At 39.7% G+C, this 25,132-nt stretch overlaps 1 protein-coding gene across 1 annotated transcript; it reads left to right on the top strand.

Moving 5' to 3' along the window:
• The first annotated feature begins 501 nt into the window (after positions 1-501).
• Positions 502-23,028, top strand: valopa (vertebrate ancient long opsin a). Its single transcript, XM_088304261.1, has 5 exons — positions 502-1,176; positions 8,805-9,015; positions 11,492-11,609; positions 12,570-12,803; positions 18,851-23,028. Exons 1-5 carry the CDS (start codon positions 813-815, stop codon positions 19,085-19,087), a joined length of 1,164 nt encoding a protein of 387 aa, XP_088160387.1. The 5' UTR covers positions 502-812; the 3' UTR covers positions 19,088-23,028.
• Positions 23,029-25,132: the final 2,104 nt, after the last annotated feature.

The raw sequence follows: 25,132 nt of genomic DNA, 5'->3' as shown, positions 1-25,132 counted from the left end.
TCACGTTCGTCCCAGCCAGACATGCGGCTCTGTTCTCTTCACGTCCGCCACTACTAGCAGCCGACAGTGTAGCTGTGTTAGTGGGCGTCAATTTCGGATGAACACAGACCTCATCGACAAGCCCTGAAAGAGTTTTTTTTTAAGTATTTTTTTAACCTTCCACGTAGCAGTGCAGCGCTGCGCTACGGGCCGCTTCGGGAGCATCTTCAGGACAACCTGGTTGTCGTTTCTTGCTGAAATCACAAAGTTGGACTTTGAAAAAGTGAACGACTCTACTGAGGATATGCAATCCAGAAAATGGATGGAAGGACTGAGTCAGCTGTGGTGGACTCCAGCACCCCCTCCACCCCACCCCCGTTTGTGTGCGCTCACCGCGCGGGAGGGCAGACGAGCATCATCATCATCATAATCATCATCTTCAGCAACAGCAGCAGCAGCAGCCTTTAAAAGAGAGCCCAACACGCTACCAGCAGCTCACTACTGCGCTTGCTCCCTGCAAGCAGTTTGTGAGGCGCGGAGTCCAGCGCGCACGTCGTTCGCTTCTGCTCAGCGCTCACGTTTTTTTTTGTTTTTTTTGCACTTCCGAAACATCTTCCACTTCTCTTGTCGTTTTCACGTTCTCCGTACCTCTGTCATGCATTTTGGACAGCATGGATGTCAAGACGTAAACTTCATAAGAAGAGAGTTGCGGAGCGCATATCGCAACATGTCCGCAGCGAGCGCGTTGGCATAAAGTTGACAATATGACCCAAATGCGGATTTTCCCTGCGTTACAGACATCGAGCAAGTAGTCTGCACTGTGGTCATGGACTATGGAGACTCTCAGTCTGTCCGTGAACGCGGTGTCCTACACTGTGGTGGCTGAGCTGAGCCCGATCGATGACCCGTTCACCGGACCCATCCAGAACATCGCGCCATGGAACTTCACCATTTTGGCGCTGCTCATGTTTGTGGTCACCTCTCTTTCTCTGAGCGAAAACTTCCTCGTCATGTTTGCCACATACAAGTTCAAACAACTCAGACAGCCACTGAACTACATCATAGTCAACTTGGCCATAGCTGACTTTCTTGTCTCCCTCACGGGAGGACTCATAAGTTTCCTGACAAATGCCAGAGGTTATTTCTTCCTGGGCCGTTGGGCTTGCGTGGTGGAGGGCTTTGCAGTCACATTTTTCGGTAGGTGGATGTCTTAATTACTTTATCAGTTGCATGGTTGTGCGACATAATTGCCTTGGACATTTTGCAAAAAGAACATTCTGTGGCTGTTTGCAATGTACGACAATTTTTTCATTTAAGTTTGTAGTAGAAAGTTAGTTTTGACTGACGTTCAGATATAAAACTATATATTGATGATTGAAGTTGTCTTAAGAAATGGTTATGAAATGGAGTGCATTAATTACATACAGTCTGTACAGCTCATACAGGTGAGATGAATTGGAGAGTAATATTACCATTTGCTCCTTTTGGACTTTATTAAAGTCAGAAACTCCAGGTCAGACTGCATTATTAAGGTGGCTTGACTTGACTTGAGATATAACTTGTGTCTTGACCTGTCCAAGACTGAATGACATACTGGACTTGGTTCACGCTCGAAGGTTTTAAGGGACGCTTGAGTAACGTTAACATTGGCACTTATATTAAAGGTTCCCATGTAAAAATGACATCAGTACTAAAATGCTCCCCCCTAAAAGTCTCTGTACTGATTCAAGGGCTTTTTTTCCACAATTTTTTATACACAAATTGGCATGCCCCCTTTTGGAGCTCGTCTTATTTTTTCCGGTTTCAGCGTCTACATCACACCAGAGAGACAAGCATTGTAATAGTGGCTGAACTGTCAGTTCTGTTGTCTAAAACGACGACCGATTGCTACCAAAATGCAAATGCACATTACTACTCTTGTCCACTTCAACCTGTGAAAGGATAAAGACTTTCTGCAGAATAGTTTGGATTCATTGATAATGTGAGCTCATGTGATCACCTCCACAAAATTCAAAAGGCCGTGCTGGTCGATTCTCCACTTACACAGGCTGATAACAGTAGCAGAACGGCACAGCAAATAACAGCAATTAGCTTCAAGCCGTTAAAGCTAAAGGTGTTAGCTCAATTAGCGCCTTACTGTCCAGCCTGCGTCTTCATGTCGTGGAGTTGCCTCTCATCGCGTACATTCATGTCTGACACCGCTTGCAGCCGACAGCTTCAACGTGAGAGTGAGTGGGTGTCGATTGCGGATAAAGACCTCATCGAACACCAGGGTGGTCTTCTTGAGCGGTGCGCTTCGGGAGCATCAATGTTAGATCACGAGCTTCACAACCACACAGTTTGTCGTGCTTTACTGTAAAGTTGTACGCGCATGAACATAGTGAGGATATATCGTGCAGAAATGGATGAATGGATGGACAGACTTTGAAAAATTCAGAGCACAAAAGTTCCAGCGAGGAGGCTGACAGCATAGTGTGACCGCGTTGGAACGGATAATTTTCGGATGAGTGGTGTATACGTAATCTGGTGAAAAAAGTAAGTCAAGCTGACACTTATGGCTGAAATTGTAATATAAGACTACCCCCGACCTCCTTCGTCATCAGAAGATTCAGAATATAAAATCTCCAATTTAGAGCAGTGTCAGAGTAGTTACCATCCTAAGTAGACGCTGTGTTGTAGATATATACATTGCAAACAGTCGAAAAAACTGGGGTCAATCGTCATCCAAATAAATGTGCACGTCATTCCGACTTTAGTCTCTGAAAATATCCCAACTGGTACTTTCTGTCCCGCATGACCTCAATGTGATCAGCAAAGAAGCAGCGTGTGCGTCCTCCCAGCCGACATATATGAATCTGATAACTTCCACATTTCCTCATTCTCATATAAATCCGCCGTGGAGAGCTTAATCCCTTTGATATGTTGAAGTAGTCATAGGTAGGGAAGTCCACATGAATTTGGTGCCAATTGATCATCGTGTTTGGACGTTATAAACAATGAAAGTATAATGATTTCCAATGGAGAGTTTGTAATTGGTCCCGTTGGTGACTCCCAGCGAGACATGAAGTGAGAAGAGGGGGGCGTGGCTATATCCATCCATCCATCCATTATCGAAGCCGTTTTCCCCTCCCTTCGGGGGGTGCTGGAGCCAAACCCAGCTACCTTCGGGCAGAGTACACCCTGAATTGGTTGCCAGCAGGGCACACAAAGACAACCAACCAACCGCACTCACTCTCATACCTAGGGACAATTTCGAGTGTTCAATCAACCTACCATGCATGTCTTTGGAATGTGGGAGGATGCCGGCCTACTCGGAGAAAACCCACAGAGGCACGGGGAGAACATGCAAACTCCACACAGGAAGGCCGGAGCCGCAATCGAACCCAAGACCTCTGAACTGTGAGGCCATCGTACTAACCAGTCGACTACCGTGCTGTCGGCGTTGCCATATTCCTCATAAAAAGTAGGAGTTTTTCAAATCATCACTTTGCATTTCTTAATTTCTCCAAAATGAATCGATCCAAAAGAAAATGATGACTAATTTCAGGTTCCTGATCACAAAATATCTAAACAGAGCTTGTTAGTGAAAAATGGGCCATCACAGCAGGATAATTCCTTGAAGACTTGAGACTTATTTAAAATTTTCTCATTAGTGACTAGATCTTTCTCGGTTTCTGCGTCACCTTAGAGCTGAATGTCTCAGTGTTAGAACATTTCTTCTACTTCAAACACCCAGATGATTAACAATTTTTTTGGAGTGTCAATTATCCGCCTGGCACAAAAGTTGCATGTCTTCATCATGACTGATTCCAACATTTGTTTCAACCCTCTGTGCCATAAAAGATCAACAGAGAGGAATTTTGTGTGGAAATTTGGTAAATGTTCATACATTCCAAATATTCATCAAGGACTAGACTCAATAACAGTTTTTACTCAGAGTAGTCACTGAAGAATATTAAAATAGACTCACTTATGAATATGCACTTGGCTGAACAATCTAATAACATCCAGCTCTTGTTTTGTTTTGATTACAAAAATACTTTTTTAAATTGAGAGTTACTGTAATATTCTGACCCTCTCATATATCAACAACTCTAAGGATAGATTATACTAAGATATTTAATTAACCCCGTAAGAAAAATCAAATTAAGATACACCACATACAACTGCCATAATAGTTTATATGGAGGTGAATTCATACCTCTAGTGTCCATCAAAATTAAGTAGTTTTACTTTTGTTAAACTATATTAGATCTTACTTATCTGCATGTTATCTAATGCAGCAGTCAGTCATATGCATACCTACGCGACCTCGACTATCCAATCACTAAGCAATAGTGTTCCTGTATTTTTTTTGTGTGTGTGTGTGTGGGGGGGGGCTGGTAAAAAGTCTGAAAAACATTTATCTATGTAATAAAAAAGAAATAGCTACAGTATGCATGTTATGTATTAAATTTTAACATCTCATCAATTAAAAAAAAAAAAAAGTCATCACTCAGCTGAAGTCCTGCCTTGCACATTTAGTCAATCACGGATACAACCAGCAGACCGACGTGTTGTTTGTTTGTACCCACACAGAAAATATCTCCGTTGTTGACCTGGGCCTCATTAATTTTTTGCTGAAGGAGAATACGAGATATACTGCGGACGTACTTAACGCGCGTTGAGCTATTCTCATGATGCAATTACATATAAAGTCAATCCAGATGGCGTAGTTAGGGCCAAATCAGTATAGCATACACAGCAAGTAAAAATGGAAAATAAAATAATCATTGCAGTCTGCGAGCACTACGCACCGGGACTTGTACAACACAGCCAGCTTTCAATACGAGCTAAAATGGTGCAAGCGTAGGATACTTGGTGTAGCTACTAAGTAAGTGTGTGCCTTGTTGAGTAAAAAGCATCTGAAATTAAAGATAGGAATTTCCCAAAACCCATATTATCTTCTGAATAAAATTTTATGAGTGGGCATCTGATGTCAATTCAACATCAATATGATATTATTTGAATGATTTAGATGCCAGTGTAAAAATGATTTGTGTCACTACGTAGTTCACTTCTGTACTATTACTCAAGTTTTGTTGTTAAAGCAGACCCATGCAGTTTTAAACGAATTACCCTCCTCTCATGTGATATGCCTAAAACTGACCACTTGACCGGGAACAAAGTCTGTGTGCCCAAAAAGGCCAATTTCCTGCACTCAGCAGATGTTAGTCATCTATCACGGTGCACGCCTTATCATAAGTGAGTTACCAGCACACAGACCGCAGATTAAGTTCAGCTCAGTCAGTGAATTGGTTGAAGATCTGTGCTGACCGTCTGCTGGGGTCAGAATAAAGTCAGAGTTGATTCTGGCATTGATTTGATAATCAAGTTAAAAATCTTGCCTGGGTTACATGAATGGTTGGCAGTTAGAAACGAAGTAGTCAAAGGACGGTTGCAGAACTTGGAAATGTTAGGGTCAACAAAAAAGTTTACTCTGCAGAGGATACTAAAAATGTGATGCAATTTCTTAAGTGTACTGCGGAAAAGTAAATTTCCTGTATTATTAGCTAAATCTCTCCAAATCAAATTGTAGCTTACTGTTCTGTGCTCACTTCCATTTACAGAAAGGTTGAAGTATTGAGCATATAAATGTTATGATATGCCCAAAAGTACAAATTAATCTTTGCGCATTAGGGAATAAAAAAAAAAAGATCTTTGTATATATGAATATATGTAAATAGTTTTTTTTTTGATGATTTACAAATATGACAACTAAGCAAGTGCATTATTAAGATATGTTGAAAGAAATGCACTAAGACGAGCTTTAATGGTGGCAGAAAACACAATTGGCGTGACTCAGTAAAGATTTGTGCATTCAAAAAGAGGCGTAAACGTGATTGCTCAGGCAAAAGCGATTTGAAAGCTGATCCACTCACAGGCGAAATGCCAAATGTACGACATGTCCTCGCAGTTCATTTTCCACATTTTGGAAAGAGTCACTGTATGCAAATTGGTGAATTTAGAGGAACTCTGAGGTCTGATTTTGAATCTTCAATCTCTAAAAGTCAGGCTCGCATATTAGACGAGATGGGCAGGTGTTAGGGGCACCATGAACTCAAGTGGGCGCCAAAAATTCATCTTCAATGTTTTCTCTAAGCTGTGCGCTTGAGCACCTGTGCGCCTCTCTCTCCCTCTCAGCGCACATGGCAACGCTGGCATGCACCATATTACATCGCTACATTCACATCTATTGACTGTATTTCAAAGATATTTTAAACTTAGATAAAAAAAATAGGGTAATACAAATAAGACGCAATACAAATGAAACTAAAGAATTATGTATATAGATTGCCGGCAATGCAATGATGTCACATGCAGCAGGTGTCCGATTGAGCAACTGAGTGACGCAGTACTGACACCGCTTCTAATTAAATTTGAACGGATTATTATTAATAACTCTTCATTTCAAGTAAAAAAATAAGAGAAGTCAATTGAAATCAATATAAACAATTAAATGAGTGAGCAGGAGCGGGGCGACTATATTTGAAATCAGCGTTGCTGCCCAGGCAGCGCCACTACAAATGATAATGCAATGGAAAAAAGGGTCTGTTGGACTTCAAAAATATGGACATTCACATTTAAAATGATTTTGTTTCATCCAATAAAAATTGATGTCACAGCAGCAATTCACTCGCATGATTTGTTTGACAGAAACAAACAGTCATAAAATTAAAGGCAATCCCGAAAAAATGGGCCTTCTTGTAATGTAAATCGAAGTAAAGACAAAAATGAAGGGATGGGCGCCACATAAAATCGCGCCTCGGGCACCACATTGGCGAGGGCCGGCCCCTTTGCAAATGGCACTGCTGTGTATAATTATGACGAGGGGGCAAAATGAGAGGTGACGGGGAGAATGGATCTTTTCCGCTCGTGTGAATTTTTTAAAATGTCATAAACAAAAAGCAACACGACAAATCTCGTATGCTGCCCTTTTCCAGAGCATTTGTCTTGGGTGTGCTGTCTTAAGTTTTCAAACAAAATGTTGGTCTGAATGAGCACTCAGCAGAAGTTATAAAAAAGAAAGTCTTGTGCATTACTGGCTTTACCTCTCTGGAACTCGGTGCTCGTTTGCCTTGGAGTAACACGTCCATCACTTCCAATTTTATTTTGTGCTCAGGTTGTATTTCCTCAATGGGAGGGTGTTTGTAACGAGTTGGGCAGTGATAAGTCGAATCTGCTCCGTTGTTGTTTTTTGGTTTCTGTTTTTCTTTTGATCGGTAGTTTATCGATACCATTTCCTATTGATATCACTCACCCAACTATCGCGATACATATCGATATCAAATTATCGTTACAGCCCTAATACAGTACATAAACTCAGAGTGTTTGGAATTAATCGCACTGGACTGGAGGGAGAAACAAGTCTGGTCTCGTCTTCTTTTAGCGTCCGGCAGGTGGAACACTGTGGCCACCTGTTTGGCATGTGTTGATAAATTATAAATTGATTAAATGAACGTGATACACGTCTTCTCATTTAATTTTGCTCCTGACGTGAGTTGCGGAAAGATTAACAGGTGGTGGTAACAAAATACATAGATGTTCGTGTGTGTGTGTGTGTGAGACTTTCTGTATCAAAGCACAATTTTCGCTACTTATTGTGGGCGAGAAAAAAAGGACACAAAAAGTGTCATTAGTGGATCTTTGTATTAGTTCATGTTTTAATGTGTGAAACATAATTGAACATCCTGGTTTCCACCACTTTCTTTTGTCCTCCACACTAAGCTCAGACACTCAGGGTCTGTGGTTGTGCAGAGAAAGGTAATTACTCGCTTGATGAAAGTGAGTTATTACCATAATTAAAGAGAGCTTTTTTTTTTAGTCCATCATGAAGCAGCCTAATTCAACCACCCTGGATCATTTAACTATTTCTAGCATCAGTAGCTTTACTTAGACGCCGTTGGCTTTGCAAAATTGAGATCCGTTGTCAAACAATAATAAATAGTCGCACTGTGGGGAACTTAGAACCAGGCCAACCCAGCTCCATATGCTCCTAAGCATAATATCATTTAACATAATAACATTTTCACTTAGAAGAGGGAAGTCATTTCAAAGATATTAGCAAATGCAAAAATCATACACACTTAATACACATTATAACGGAAAATTTGTTTGGAATTGGATTAGTGTGTTAGATAACAAATGAGAAGCACTGAGAGGCGATTATTACAGATATTAAAGATGCACTTTGATGAACTGAGCATGGTGTGGTCTTCCGCAATATTGTATGAGGGAGAGTTTGGGCACTCTTAGAGTGACTACATTGTTCTGTCATTTGCTAAACACGCGTCACCTGATTAATGGATGTCATGTTTTTGGCCTTTGGCAAACCTTTGATTTGAGGTTGTGGGATGTTCTGTTCATCCAGGACAAGGCCCAGTCACACACACCCCCACACATATATATATATCTATATATATATTTAGAGAGAGAGAGAGACCGACAATTTTTAAAAATGTCGCTTATTTGCTGCCGCAGAAACGATGATTATTGACTTTGGAGTGATTCCACTGTGTGTGTTTTGGCATTCTTGAAGTCAGGCCAAGATGTTGCTCGATAGCTGCTTCTAAGTAAGCAACACAGAGCTTCCCTCGACGTCCCGATGTGAGGTGACATGAGCACAGCAAAACTTTTGAGACTGGGTCTGTGATTCTTCTTCTGATACTTTATCTTGACTGTTGTTTCAACGTTTGAGTTTGAACGCTAAAGTCAAACTGGATGACCATTTCCAGCTTTTGGATTCTGTTTTCATGTCACTGTAACTAACCTGCTGTTTGCCTCAGGAATTGTTGCCCTGTGGTCTCTGGCCATTCTGTCCTTTGAGCGATTCTTCGTCATCTGCCGACCTCTGGGCAACATTCGACTGCAAGCCAAACATGCTGTTATGGGTCTGCTCTTCGTCTGGATCTTTTCTTTCGTATGGACCTTCCCTCCGGTGCTGGGCTGGAACAGATACACTGTCAGCAAGATTGGAACAACCTGTGAGCCTGACTGGTGAGAAACATCTTTGTTTCATTTAGAGCATACTGTATGGAGATGAGATCGGCGTCATCTCACCGGCGACCCTAACGAGGTCATGCGCCATAGGAACTGGATGGATAAAAATGCACAGATGCACAGCACACTATACAAGTCGCATTTTTTTTTGTTTCAATAACAGTTCTTCACAGTTGTCATTTTGACATAATAAAACAGGAAATAAATATATTTGAGTGTTTCATTAATTGTAGGTTTAAGAGAGTCTCTTGCTCCTTTGGTGGAGAAGACATTGTAAGAAATATTTACCATTTTAGCTCGTGGAAACGTTGAATACTAATGAAGTGACAACAAATCTGATGGTGGGTGACAACTTGCCCTAGTCTGTAAGGTTAAAATTTAAACTATTAACTATTTATTATGCACTTAGTTGAATTCTGGAGCCAGCAATCAATCCTAGTAGCGGGCACCGTTTAAAACACAAACGGTATCTCTTTCTCAGTGGATCCCACCCGTCAAATTGGATTTACGGGTTCCAGACTACTTCAGAATTTAAAAAGAATGCACTGCATTTTACAGCTATTACAGTTAGCATAATGCCGTTTATGGTATGCCGTTTTGCCAAAACAAAACCAAAAGACGTAAAGCTTTGAGTCATTAACTCTCTCTGCATGAATGGGTCTCAAGATAAAAGTCAAGATGAAATGAGCACTGACCATGGCCTTAAGGCTGCCATCTGGGTAAGGCTTGGATCGAGGCATGCAGATCCGGGATTGGGTTTTAAACTGTGAGGAAATCACATTTCAGTTCAAGTCTTTGGGGTACACAGACACTGAGTACCAACGCGATTCATCTCTGGATGTGAGTTGCTGTGAGAAAACATGTAAGAATGTGCCAACATTAAGAGGATCCATTTAAAAAGCTGACATAGGGCACATCCTTATGTCCCTAAGTGTATTTGAATATAGAGTGTTGGTGTTTCGAAATAAAAAAAATGTGCCCTCAAAGATGAGAGGGGGTTTGCAGATTGATGTAAGAACAAGAAGAAACAAAACAACTGCCCGTATTCAGCCGCTTGCTTTCAAATTGGCACCAGTATTCTTGCACATTACTTAGAAGACATACATACAAATCAAGTCATTGAAAATGATGATTTTTTTTTAAAGCCAGCCGTGTTATCTGGAAAAATAAAGCCAACACAAAGGTTTCTTGAAACTCATCCTTGTTTCTTTGATTCAGGGCTATATACAATAAAATACAACTTTATTTATATCGCACATTTCACAACAGCTGGAGCTGTAACAAAGCGCTTCCCATTTACACATTAGATACCAGCATTTGGTCCACAGACCTCAGGCAGTGAAGAAAGGCCAAGATTGGGGTGATGTGATCTGCATTCCGAGCTCGAGTAAAAAGGCGGGCAGCAGCATTTTGCACCAGTTGAAGACGTTTGAGGGACGACTGGCTGGCTCCAAAGTAAAGTGCGTTAGAGGAATCGAGCCGAGATGAAACAAAGGCATGGATTACTGTTTCTAAGTGCTGCTGGGAGAGAAAGGGCTTCACTTTCGCCAGCGGCCGAAAATGAAAGAAGATGGATCGAACAACAGCACTGATTTGCTGATCTAATTTAAAATCACTGTCCAATTTAAAACCCAAATTCAAGATTGTTGGCTTTAGATAAGATACCAGGGGGCCAAGGTCAACATGGTTGAAAGTAGAAGGGCCACTGTTACCGAACACCTTAACTTCTGTTTTCTTTTTGTTCAAATTCAAGAAATTAAGAGACATCCGGATTTTGATTTTCTCTAGACAAAAGCGGTCTCAAGGAGAAAGTGTCTTTTTTGCTTAGTGGGACATAGATCTGAATGTCATCCGCATAGCAATGGAAGTAAATTCCATGTTTTCGTTTCAACCTGATCAAACGCACCAAAATCACTTTACACCACCTAACAAACCGTTTGTCTGCTTCTAGCAGGCGTAAAGTTTTGTCGACATTTAGCCACCAAATTGTCAGGCATGTCAAAGAAAATAAAACACCCAGCATTGCGCAGTTCAATGAAAATCAACATGCGCCATTTTCTACACTCGATTGCACCAAAGTTATTTAGGAATAAAGAGCCCTTCGAGTCAGAGAGGAAACCACACAATTCTATGTTCTCAATAAAGCATTAAAAACAATTAGTTATTGGAGGACTTAGATATTTCAAGATGTAAAAAATAGATCACTATATATAAAGATGTTTTGGGCGTTTTCATTGACTTGAAATTAATTGAATGAAAAAAAGAGAACAAATACGTCAAAAGAGGAATGGTATTTAGTTGTATGAAAAGCAAGAAAATGGAAAAACAATGTGTCCAAATAATGCAATACCTGGAATGTTTAAATTCTACAATGGTGAGCCACATGACTCAGTCTTGTTCTTTTTTGATCTTCTTTCTTTTCTTTCAATATACCTGGGAGTGAATTCTGTTTTAAAGCTTGTGTGTCTACCAGGTACTCATCCAACATGACTGACCACAGCTACATCATTACCTTCTTCTCAACTTGTTTCATTCTGCCTCTTGGACTTATCTTCTTCTGCTATGGAAAGCTTCTGCGCAAGCTCCGGAAGGTCAGTGCGGCTTCGAATGTGACTGGGGAGTGAATGGCCCACTTAGACCACATACAGCTTTGATTTTTTTTTTTCATTTGTTTTTTAACTATCACCACACTTAACACGCACAGTTCAATTGGGGCCTGTCCCAGTTGGTCGATCCTCTTCTGGTTTGTTTGTCTATGTGTGCCCTGTGAGTGGTTAGCAACCAGTTCAGGGTGCCCCGCCTGCCACCCAAAGTCAGATTGCATAGGCGCCAGCATGACCATGACTCCATTGAAGATAAGCGGAATGGATAATCGATGGATGGATGAGGAAAAAAAAAAGCCCTTATAGTGACTCAATGTAAACCTCACGGACCGTGAAAATTTCAGGGAAATAAAGAACTGTGAATTTCATTCAATGTATTCCCAAATTTCTCTGGTTCATTCGTTCCTTTTTTTTTTCCAAGAATGGGGATCGAGAATCGTTAGGAACCAGAATCGAATCGGATCGAAGAACTAGAATCTAAACCAGAATCATCCAAACACAAATGATGCTGAACCCTAAATCACACGAGGTCCACCTGTGATCCAATACATGAACTTGTTGTATATTTAAATATTTTCTTTTGCAAAGACAAGGAGACTGGGTTTAGATTGACACGTTTGAATGTCATGTTCCAAAATCTGCTGCAATAGGCCCCTGTTGACCCACAATCGTCATCAGGGTCAGTGACATAGAAAATGGATGGATGACTAGTATAATAATATTGATTATTATACTTTTATTTCATTATAATTAACTAGAACTTGTATGCCGGAGACTTCTAGATAACTTTAAAAGCATGTTGCCCGAGGTCACACGATGACCTTAGTATACAAGCACAATACATGCACAAGTGTACTTAAAAAGTTCATTTTAAGCACATTTTAATTTGATGTGTGAAGCCATATCAGCTAAAATCCAAATAAAATCAAGAACTGTTTTCCCTTCTAGGTGTCCCACGGTCGTCTGGCCAATGCCAAGAAGCCAGAGCGCCAGGTGACCCGGATGGTCATAGTCATGATTATAGCATTCATGGTGGCATGGACACCATATGCTGTCTTTGCTATACTAGTTACAATTCATCCAAACATTGATTTGGATGCAAGGTTGGCTTCCATCCCGGCATTCTTCTCCAAGACAGCTGCAGTGTATAACCCAATCATCTACGTGTTCATGAACAGACAGGTAACGTTTCCTCTTATAACTGAAGCTTAGTTATATCGCTACGGTTGAACAGCAGATAACAATTGCAGTCAATCCCAAGATGTCGATATTGTTGCTTCTAAATAATGTACGTCATATCAATAAATAAAATGTGCAATTCATTAGGTACAATTGTCCATATGAGGCCCTGTTGAAAAATGCATAACCCACCTATGTAATGCTTGTGAAGTCGGCTATCGCTACTCCTCAGAATATTCAAGTCACTGCACTGCCTAGAGCTGTTAGTGAGATCGAGACAGTATTTGGCTCAACATAACTGACCACTGGAATGTTTATGTAAAGGCGCAAACTGACAGGGAGATTAATATATGAAGCCGTTGCTGAGGTGCCTATACGATACGATACGATGCGATGCGATACAGCGGAACTCATCTCTTGGTTCGTGCTGCCGTAATATTCTGCATTTGGTGGCTTCATGAAAAAAGTGAGCAGTCAAAAGTCAAACAAGCCCGAATTTAATGACAGAACTTGCACAGCTATACGGGAGTGCCGCAAAGCTGAACGTAGGTGGAAGAAATGCAAGGTGTAGGTTTCTTATCAATTTTTAAGACTGCTCAAAACATGTTCTTCCCTTCTTCAGGCTTTCCATCACAATCTACGTGTTCTATTCGCAAATATTGACTGTTCTTGACCCACCTCAGCCTATTTGCACTGCGACTTCTCCTGAAATGTGCGATAGATTCTTGCTCTTTATCGTTGATATAGCTGCAACAACTTAGGCACTCGTTTCCGACACCACAATTGACCCCTCTGTCCATGTCACTTTTTCAGCGGTGTTAAACGCTCCTTAGTGGATGCGGTTCACCAAATTAAACCAGCCGGCTACCCCTTATGATTCCATTAAGCCTCATTTCTTCAAAGGGGAAGTCAACCTCCTTTGCACTCGTCTAAACATGGCATTCTGATTGATATTGTGGTTATGTAATATGAGTTGAGCAGAAAAATGCAGGATCTTTCGGCTTAACTTCTATCCACATACGCAATATTAACCAGAACGTTGTGTTTTGACAAGTGGGAGGGAATAGAACATATTCTTGTAAAATAAATAAATCATAATAATTTAAGAACGTCTTCCCGGGTACCCTGTTCACTTAATTCAAACTATGGCCTGCCATCTACTTTTTAGAGGCCTGTGGCACATACCAGAAATAGATTTTGACTGGGCCTGCAATGGCATTTAGAAATGGTGGGTGTGGGCGGGGTCAGACATGTAGGAAATGTGTTGAAAAAGTGGCAGACTAATGGACTACCACTGCTAATAATACTAAACTTTTCGAGATATGCTAAGACAAATCCATTTGCAGCTCAATTAATAAATGAATTTCTCTTCACAACAATGTGGATAACAAAGACAATTCAGTTTCAGAAACAAAAATGGCTTTCCTCCAATTTCTACTTCATGTGAACATCTGATTCGTGAATAGATCACATTAACGGTCTTCAAGTTTTGTCAACTTACTACCGATTGCTGTAGTTTTGCTCCTTAATGTGGAGATGGGATTCAGATGCTCTGCAGTGGAGGTGCAAATCTATTCGAGTGGAATACAGGACAACGGCCCACCCCAAAACCTGAAAAAAAGATTCTAATTTGCCTTTTACGCATCCCATATCCCACGGAGCAGCAAAGGTTCATTGACGTTTGCAAAGACGTTCATCAACTGCTTTAATGGTTACCCTCGCAAAACCTTCGCCGCTCAGTGGGACACAGCTTGACATAGCAGTTTTTCAAAATAACTACATTATATAGCAGAATTTCAAAGTGGCCCTGGTGGTTTTCTATTTTTCTCTATGCGGCCTTCTGAGGAATAAGTTTGGACAGCCTTGAAGATGCATGTCCTACCATTACCTGTTTCCCATTTTTTGGGTCATATATTACGTTACATGTGTTTTAACAAAAAAAAAAAAAAAATGAAAGAAAAGCATGCTGGCACATTACGCTGCATATGATTGACACAAATCGCGACAATGAATTTGGGAATAACCTTTCACAGGTAAAAAAAATAAAATTGCCTTTTTTTTCTAATATCTAGTATTTCATATATTATTATATAGCACATGTTTTGGCATTGGCAAAAAAGTAAAGCTCATGAAAATCATTTCAAAATTGAGCAAGATACAACTTAATTTTAATTTCGACACGGGGTCGCACTGCTGTATTTATGGCACTCGTCCCCCATGGTCATTGAACTCATGCGTACTCCGACTGCATATAGTTGATGAATAACCAGCAGCAGGGCGGAATCGGGGCAGTGGTTAGAGGTGATGAGATTTTGAGTGAGCCTATTGACGGCTTGAAGCTCGTCAGTGAAAATTCATAAATAGCCCACGTCAGAAAAGCTGCCTCGTTCAATACGTGGCAAAAAAGTAGAGGCTAATAGTCTGGAAAATACGGAAAATTCTCTTTGTTTATCTTTATGTTTTTATATTGTTTTTTTATTCTATTATATTGCTGTTTATATTACTGTCACAAGCTGGTAGACCTTTTACAGCATTTTAGATCGAGATGTCGATTCAGAGTAATGACCATGTGAAGGATGATTTATAGGTCATTTTATTATGTGAAATCTGACGTAAGAAACACGCGGCTGGCTGTTGTCATTTTGGGCTCGAGATTTTGTTTGTTTGAAGTCAGCAAGCACATGACTGCTCATTCAATCGTTCGATCAGAAACTGTTGAAGTTTTGGTTACACCAGGAGGCTTTCCAAATATTATGTCTCGAAATGTTATAAATGGAAAATGTATATGCAACACACAGCCCACTAAGTGTGTAATTGCATGAAAAAAAAGCCATTAGCTCAGACTCCCCTGCAGGGAACTGCATGCCGTCTGCATGTCCATGCTAGTGTCCTACTTCTTACTTCTTTAAATGGGTCAGCCTCTGTCAACATGAAAAGTAGATGTAAATAAGAACACTGAATCAGAACTCCTACCGCTTAAACGAAGCAACTAGTACTTGAAGTCAACTGACTTCTTTTACGTCATGCTCGGAATAAGATTTACAATAATGCAATTACTTTGAAGAAACACAGTCTCGTATAAAGCAAGAACCTTTGGCGTAAGCCCTGGTCCAGGTCTGAGAATGGGTCCTATCTCGGGAAAGGGATCATGTGAGCACAGTGTCCTCATGGTTAGCAGAATGTATTTACAGTCTAACGAATAACACAAACTAAAAAGAATGCTAGAAAAGTGCGACCATATTTCACTCGCAGATACCATGGCTGGATAACAAATAATTCTGTGCTGCCACACAGTAAGTTTTGTAGAGTACATTTTACAACCCCAATTCTAATGGAGTTGGGATGTTGTGTAAAATGTAAATCAAAACAGAATGCAATAACTTCCAAATCATGTTCAATTCATATTTAACTCATAGACTGCCATTGACGGCTAAATCCGTCAAAAATCAATTTCTTTACTCGACTGGTAGTGAATGAGTTAATGTGTAAGCAACATTATTGTAACAACATATCCCACTGAAAACAAATATATATTTTTTCAGAGTCATTATAAGACATTTAATTGAATGCTCTATAAGGATGAGATATTTAATGTTCAATCTGATAAACTTCTAATTAGCAAATCATTATCTTTTATGGCTGAACAAGCTGGGACAGCTGGCAAAAAATGAATGCTCATCAAACACCTATTTGGAACATCTCACAGGTGAACAGGCTATTTTTTTTTCTAGTTTTCCGCCACTTTCTGTTTTATGTCAAGGCAGGATTCATAAACATATTACATTGATGATCCTCTACTATGGTCATCTTAGGACAGATTGCTCTTGGTTTGGTGCTGCTCAGTGGAAGTATGGATCTATTCTGAAGAGATGCAGGGCTAAAACTTCTCAAAAATCCTAAACTATTTGCCGTAGCACCTTTGAGAGGAAGCCTTGACTGTTGCAGTACGGTAATTTGTCAATGGGTGGTGCTGTTGCTTAATGCTGTGACTTTGTGTATCGCGAAGAAGACTCTTTGTTTACTTCCGTTTTTTTGCGCTGCTGTATGTTGCTGATTGTTGCGCACTTCAATAAAGAACGGCTCACGCCACAAATTTTAACATTGACGTAGTAATTTTCCAAAATGAAGTGTAATTGCTTGATTGATTGAACGGTTTTACTGTGTTACATAAGCTCAAATGGAAAAAAAAAAACCTTCAAAATGGCCCCTGATTCATTCTGTTTTTCTCAAAGAATAAAGTTTGCACACCCCTGCTATAAAGCTTTGTTTATTGCGTAACAGAAACCAAGGAAGATGTCCGCTCAGATATGGGTACAATCCCAGGGAGAAAAAAAATCGCAAGGTACCAAGCTTGGCTGTTCAATAGATTATATTTATGGAGCTCATCTAACATTGGTGCGAGAGCCTTTTACAAAAACTTAGTGAATCACTGGCTTAACAGTAGAGCTGACTATATTTATGAATAACATTTCTTGTGTGTGCGCGTGTGTGTGCTTAGTGCACGTTGACAGTTGTCGGGGCTTTGCGTATTCAGGCCCCTGCATGCATCGCAACGTCGGCACCAGAAATACTTCATTGGCTTTAACGCAAAGTGGGACTCGGGTGTTCAACTTAACACTCTGGGTGTGTGTCCTGCTCTCTGCTTTTTGCTGGTTGACTTGTTCAGTATTATTTTTCTAGTTTCAAACAGAAAAGTCTTGAGATTATTTAACTGCAAGCAAGACAAGTGGTTATGGAAAAATCACAAGACCAACTCCAACATTCAGCTCGCCATTTCTGTTTTCAATGATGTGAAATTTAATAAACCAAATCTGATTGCACAGACTTTGTAGTCCGCATAATGCACATTTCACCTAATCCGTCCTTTGAATATTGTCAAAATGCCTTTCTTAAATGCGTTCAAATCAGTGTTGAAGTTGTTGTGTTAGTGAAATGGAAGCCTCACCGCAGCCCTTAGTTTTTGCTGTTGGCAAAAATTTCAAATTGGTATGTTATCTCATCTACTATATCTAACGATACTAACGTCCAATATTATAGTGTTGTGCAGGGTTATTTATTTCGTTCTTGTGTTTCATATCATAAAATAACTGGATTAAAACAGGGCCGCTCGGAATGATATGACAGTGCGAACTCAGTTGACGTTCAATGTCTTATTCACAATCGCTCAGCATCAGTGATTGATTCCTCACTCTGAACCTTATTTAAAAAATGCATTTAGATGTGTCTAAAAGAAGAAATTAACTTTTTAAAATAATTTTACTCACTGTTTTTGGGGTTCTGTTTTGAGCTGAACTCAAATTGTACAACAATGCAACCAAATTAGAAGTATAGAAATTAGGGACATCTCGATTCTAGATATTTCTCTTGCCAACCCAAAATACAATCAAATGCTCTTCCACAAGATCAGTGACCATCAACTTTTTTTTCCACCACCGACTGGTTCATACAAATCCCATATTTGCGGACCGGCGGCCATTTTTTAAAATTTTTTATTTTATAGTATTTTTTTTGGGTGCCATTGGCTGACTAATAAATCGCGAGAACAACAAAGGCAAATCCACTGTGTATTTACCTTAATATGGTCAATCTTGTAACGCGACAGACACAACAAAACAACAATAGCGTGCATGAACCAGTAACACAAAAACTGGGCTATTTTGTAGATATTGAAATAACTATGAAGCTACATTTTTAATTCACTATATTAGCAGCTTCCACTTGAAATGTGCCAACATAGAACACGCACCACAGAACAAGCGCTTGAACATATATCATTCAAATATATAGAATCTAGAAGCAATTGCAAACAGGCTATGTCAAATTAAATTAAGGACAGTCAAATGAGGTCGTTTAGGGTTTTGTCAAACAGACTGTTCGGTTGAAGTCCTCAAAAAGAATATAGTGTACAAGACAAGGTCTTAGTTCCACACAAGAGTCACTGAATGTTAAACTAGTCCTAAGGATACATTCGGTGTAATATAGGATCATTTTAAGATATTGTTGTTTAGTTCAAATCTCAAACACATGAATGACTGTTCATTTGTATTCAGTTCAGGAAGTGCATCATCCAGCTCTTCACCGGCATGGCGGCCATGCCAGAAAGCAACATGAACCAGACGTCAGAGCGACCGGGAACCACTGCAGACAGCCAAACAGGAGAAATGGCTGCCATCGCGGCACGTATCCCCATTGGTGGGGCATCATTGGCCAGGTCTGAAGATTCTCCGACTGACTGTGGCTCCTTTGCTCAACTCCCTATCCCGGAGAACAAAGTGTGTCCCATGTAGCAGTGACTAACAACAGATCGACTCCAACAAGTATTTCCTTGGGAAAAAAAAAAATGATAAACTTTTGCCATACCGGAACTTTGGACTGTACCAGTAGTCGTTTTCAAGGTTGAGTTCAAGATACGAAGGCTAACCTTTTATATTTCACTGCAGTCGCTGAGGAAACAAAATTTCAAAAGCAAATGAAGCTTTCTGCTGAAGTGCGTTGAAACAGATTGCTCAAAATTTGATGTGAACTTCCACAAAATATTGGTAGCAAAGAAAACCCGTGATAGAAAAGCTCAAAGCTTCGATACCTTGTAAACATGAGCTTGCTTGCCTTGAGTTTGTTTCTGCTGGTGGCTATCTTTGTTGTTCTCTTGACCACACCTGCACAACTTGTAGTGTTCCACAAAATGCAACTTGCACTTTAATCAACTTGACAGACTTTCATACAGTATCTCGACGCGTATAGAAACTTCTGGAAAATCACCACATCTCTTAGTTGAGGGCTAGTCAGTACTTTTAAAATACCAAAGTTCAGCCTTTCATCTACTGTATTTCCTTTGTTTTTCCTGCCCTGAGATAAACCCTGTGGAGGAAGCATTGTTTTACTATGCTGTTTCTTCAGTCAAATCAACACATCAAAAAGTTCAAAACCCCCATCTGGATTTGAAGACTTTTGTTTTTGTTCGGTCTGTGTTGACTTGTGACGGGCAGTACTCTCCTCCGCACCGCAGATGGTCAACGGGAGATGTCCCAATTGCCTCGACTGCTGAGATGCGCAATGCAGTGAAAATTAGATCAACAAGTTCACAAAAATCCACACAATAAAGTTTGCTTCACAATATGGCCAATAGTAGTGCTTGACACACATTTCAATGAATTAACTACTAAGATGTCAGATCAGTTTCCCTCGAATTTTAATGTATTCTAAAACCATAAGCAATTTTGTGAGGGAGTAGGGTTGAATTTTGCAAGAGAAGTCAGCAAGATAAGCTGCATGCCAACTTTTGCAGGGTTTGCCACTTCCTCTGAATAAAACAAATGACTCTGTGATGACAAGACGACACTGTACTGCGCATTGGACCAAGGCTTACCTTGCTAGCTAACGTTAGCTGCTATTGGCTCATAACAGTCGATTTAACACCAAGTTTAGTTGCCATAACTGCACAAACAGAGTTAATAGGGCAACACAAAAGCTTGCCTGCTACTTAATTGGAATCAGAAACTTCCTTTTAAACAAGCAGAAAACTGCTTACCAAAGACCCAAGTATTGCTTCAGCCTACTTTATTCAGCAAGCATCAGTAACTCATGACTAATAAGATCTAAATATTGTTTGGATGAGAGTGGTGTGGTCAAAATCGAACACCTTTGTGCATTGCGGGAACAGAGATTAGAGCCAGGCCTTCTTTTCCAGTGACATCATAAATGTTCTTCGAGATTATTGGACAAAACATTTTCCCAGAAGTGTACTAGCTGTTAGAGCTGTTGTGTGTCTTATCAGTCAATGATGTTGTACCAATTTTATTTTCCATATTGGCCCTATACTGTAAATATTTATGTACTCATATAGTCATTTCATGATGAACTCTCCATGGTAGCATGTTTCAATTGTTTACATTAATCTCACACAAAAGATGTTTATGTGATAGCCGTGGCCAAACGCGATGAAATAATAACAACATGAGCGCAGGTCAATCGCAAGACACACACGGGCGCACATCTACACACACATACACAGATGTAAATGTAACTGAGTGTTGTCGTTTTTATTGCCTTTGTGGTGCATGTCTGTTTTATATTTCTCGATCGGTGTGTATGGTTCACTGTGTTCTAAAAGTAATCATACGGTGTGTGCTATGTACTGACTTTGTGTTTGAAATTGCAACCTGTCAGTTATAGGACAAGCTTTGTGTTTGTTCATCTGTGACAAATTCATTGCGTTGGTTTGTCATGATTATTAGAACACACCATCGTGAAGCTCAACTGTGACTTAACAATTCTAGAGGATGATTTTCACCCGTATAATATGACAAATGAGATTGTACGTGTCTGTTCAGTTATTACCTTCAACTTGGAATCGTCATCAATTGCACATCTATGATGTACAAATAAATTACAATCGTCTTAAGAGGATAGCTAACGGTGATTGTAAAGTTCTTTCGACAGCAGGATGGAGATATTTTGTCCAGTGAGCCGCCTTTTCATCCAATTATCTTGTGCCTGTCAAAACTCATCATGCATGACCTTACTGTGGGTGTGTCTGTTTTTTAAATGAATTATTTCTAACCACACTCAGCTGTCTTTGGCAAGTGTGGAATAAAAACGAGGTGGAAACCAGCATATTGTGGAAAATCGAGCTAAATGTATAACATGAGTATTTATTTTAACAGGGTAGTTTTGGAATAGGAATCATACTCAATAAGAGTATTAAATGTGAAATGATCAATTGCTTAAAGCAATCCGTTCCTCTCATAGCTTGAATGACAATTTCATTTCAGCAGAAGCTTATCTGTGAGGACTCAGGCCGTTGGAATTGGAAAGTTATGATCTGAATACCGCTCACAAACAGTGGGCAAAGACAAGCGTGACTGGTGGTTGGAGAGATGCCAATTTGTTTCTTCATAATGTTGAGATGGACCTCTGCATCTCACTGAGCTCAAAAGGTGCGGCACTGTTTGTGCGCCCTTGTCACTCTGACGTCTCTCCCTGCATGTCTGCATGTGTGATCTGGTTCTTTGTGTGGTGTCCATAAAAAAAATAAATAAATAAACAAATCAAAAATATGTGCAATAAATTCCCCCATGATTGGTAAAAAACAAAACACAAACAAATAAGAGCAACATTATTGCGTTGGTTGTGGGGAGGAGGAAATGCAGATTTGAGATTATTTCATATAAAGCAAACCTAACTACTTACAAGACAGTTAGCACGCTATATTTTGTTCTCAGCAGGGTGCTTCAAGATGCAGTGGCCCACGTCCACATTATACATGAGGTGCATTCATAATCAGTGCACCAATAGGAAATGAACGATTGTTTTAAAGGGCCCTAACACTATAAACACTCATCGGAAATGTCTGTATTAAAGTTTATTTTTCAAAAGGCTAAATGCTTTCTTATGTTGGAAACACAAGGGCAATCCTTTGGATGAGTGCAGAGCACACTAACATTGTCGAATATCTAGCCACATTTTTTTATCAAAGCGACTGGCGGGGGGGGGGGGTCACAGGCCACATGGGACCATATACTTCCTAACCAGATAACAAAAATGCTATTTTAAAAAAGGATAAAATATGTGGTAATACTATACGTGCAAAATACATGCTCTGAATTAATTTCATTTTTGATCCATAAATTTACCAGTACATTTCTCAGGTGGATTAGAATTGAAATTCAAACAGTCCTGGTCATCACGCTGTACACATTGTGACATCATGAGACCAAGATGACGCCAAACGATCAATTAACCGTAACTTGCCATGACGAGGCTTGAAGCAGGATGCTCTCAGATAGGTAATTACACACTGAATTTATTGGCCTCTATTTTCGTGACTGTTGCAAATCCGTTGACGTGTTAATCTTCCCATAGGCGTATTAGACTGGTTGTTGGTAATTTCACAGACACGTACAAGATGATAGGGTGTTTTAAAAATAGGTTGTTGTAGGCATGAACAGTTTGTTGTACTGTTGGTTGTTGTCTGGCATGTAAAAATCGACTCGTTCCGTTTTTCATTCTCACACTCACAGAATGGGACTTCAGTCAGCAGCTGACAATAAAACATCTTCCCTATTGACAACCCTATGACAAAGTTTGTTAAAATAGGTTCTTTTTTTGTGCAAAATCTCATCTATGTGGCCAAATAACAAACACATGAACAAAATGTTAAAGGAAAACCTCACCGGCAGCGATCAATTAAAACTGAGCTGTTCTGTTTTTGACATTTCTCAAGCCTGTTTAGCAGAGAGAGACGGGATTGTCAAAATGCACATGTTGTACAAAGGAATCCCAGATTTCATCTCCCATTGTATCGCTGTGACCCTGAAAAAGATTGTACAGAAATTGGATGGATGGAAGTATCTTCTGTTTTCCAGTTTCTTTCCCCGAACAATTGTATAGAATGACTTTTTTTGCTGCTTCAATCTTGTTGTGATTTTGTTCCACTCTTGCTGTGATCTATTCGTATGTGACTAAGGTGAGGCCTGAGGTGCCAACACAAGAAAGTAAATCATCTTGTAACTTGGATGGTCTGTCTTCGTTGCTGCTGTTTTCAAGGTCTCTCGGAACTGCCACGTTGAACCGATCAATATTTGAAACTTATCTTATTTTTATGATGGATGTTGGTTCAGATGTACGCTGTAAAACTTGTGCCACGCATCACAAACTATATTAACCCGACACCGTATCACACAGTGAGCGATGGCTGTAAATACTGAATGTCAAGATACATATTGCATGGCTTTAACAATGCAAACATTTGAGCAAAAACTTTCTAAATTTTGAAAAGCTATATGAGGCGACCTCGGATTATCCTTATGATACAATGGTAAAATAAATGCACATATGCTATCCAACTTTTATTTTGGCCTCTCCATTTATCAGTAAAGGCCAGAGTGTTAATATAAATTTAATAAAATAATGTATCCAGTCATTCATTTGTTAAGAATTTTAAAATTTGGGTTAAAAAATTGTCTGTACTGTCAATAATTCTTTTAAGATACCCACAGTTTGACCCATTAATTACATTTGTTATTTCCTATGCAAAATAATTTTTCCTAACAAATCAGAAGTTGACCAGGACTAAAACAAATTATGTTTGACCAATACATTTCTTCTGTAGTTTTGTTTTACTATGAATGTGTCAGCTGGCTGGGACAGGCTCAACAAAGGGAGGGTCGTCACATAAGGACTTTGAAACAAAATAACACATCTTTAAATCATATACTAAGGGTTTCATTATGAGCTGTGACTTAAAATACTTTGTTAGATGAATTTCTGACTAATTATTGAAGTAATTCAAAAGAAGCACTCATGACTTTAGCTCCAGAAAAATAATCATATCATCATATCATAACAACAATTTAAAATTGTCTCCAAGCGATCTTATGAGATTTTTTTTCATCAGCAGTGATATGTAGCCCGTATTTATTGGGCAAGTTAGATCACACTGTTGAGATAACGATATTTAGTGCACTTCATTCCTTTCCACAAATGAAACACAACATGCTTATTTTGGTTCTCAAGTGCTTCTTCACGCCGCCACAGTGTTTTTGTCCACTCGCTCTCAGTTGAACTGTCAGTTAAAGGGCCCGTACACGCAACAGCGAATTGAATGCAAATATTTGAATTCCATACATGCGGTACATGACCAGGTTAGCGATGATTAAAGGGACTGACTTCCAGCTTTTTATAGTCCATCCTTTTTTAAATAAACATCACATCCCCGGTCCCAAAATGGCCATCTTTCCGTGACGGACAGACAAACCCTTCTGTCCTTGGGACGAAATGCCCATCTTTGTACAGTAAAGTTTAACATACAGAGATTTGTCATCTTTTGATGATAAAAATAACATTTTAATAAAATGAAAAATGCTTATCTGAGAATCAAGCCTCAGGTATGGGGGGCAGAAGGAATTTGCTGGGCTGGTGACGTTTATGGTTTAATACTTACATTGGCATTCAGATAAACAAATGCTGGAATGTCGGGAACAATTAAAATTATGACAACAGACTGAATTATTGCATTAGATGAAAAACCGTGATGACCAATAGGCCAAACAGACGCTCACATGCCATCAGGTCTTGGGTCTTTTCATGTCTTGTCTTATACTCTTTAGGTGTCGGGTCAAATTGCTAATGTATAAATATTGGACAGCATCAGTTTTTTCTTCACAAGATGAAAAAGAACATTAGTGCTTTCTATATCCCTACATGTTTAATCCCATCATTAATTTATAGGTTGTCATCATTTCATCAGCCCTTTTGTATTAATATTTTATCCCAGGAAAAGGGAAAACAGACCTGGTCAAAAACCCAGCGTTGTTGGTACATTTGGGTAATTC

Source organism: Idiotropiscis lumnitzeri, chromosome 9 (genome assembly GCF_059441095.1).
Source record: "Idiotropiscis lumnitzeri isolate Australia: NSW breed Sydney's pygmy pipehorse chromosome 9, RoL_Ilum_1.0, whole genome shotgun sequence".
Taxonomy (NCBI): domain Eukaryota; kingdom Metazoa; phylum Chordata; class Actinopteri; order Syngnathiformes; family Syngnathidae; genus Idiotropiscis; species Idiotropiscis lumnitzeri.
The sequence above is the reverse complement of the archived record's forward strand: the minus strand, read 5'-3'. Positions and strand labels throughout refer to the sequence as shown.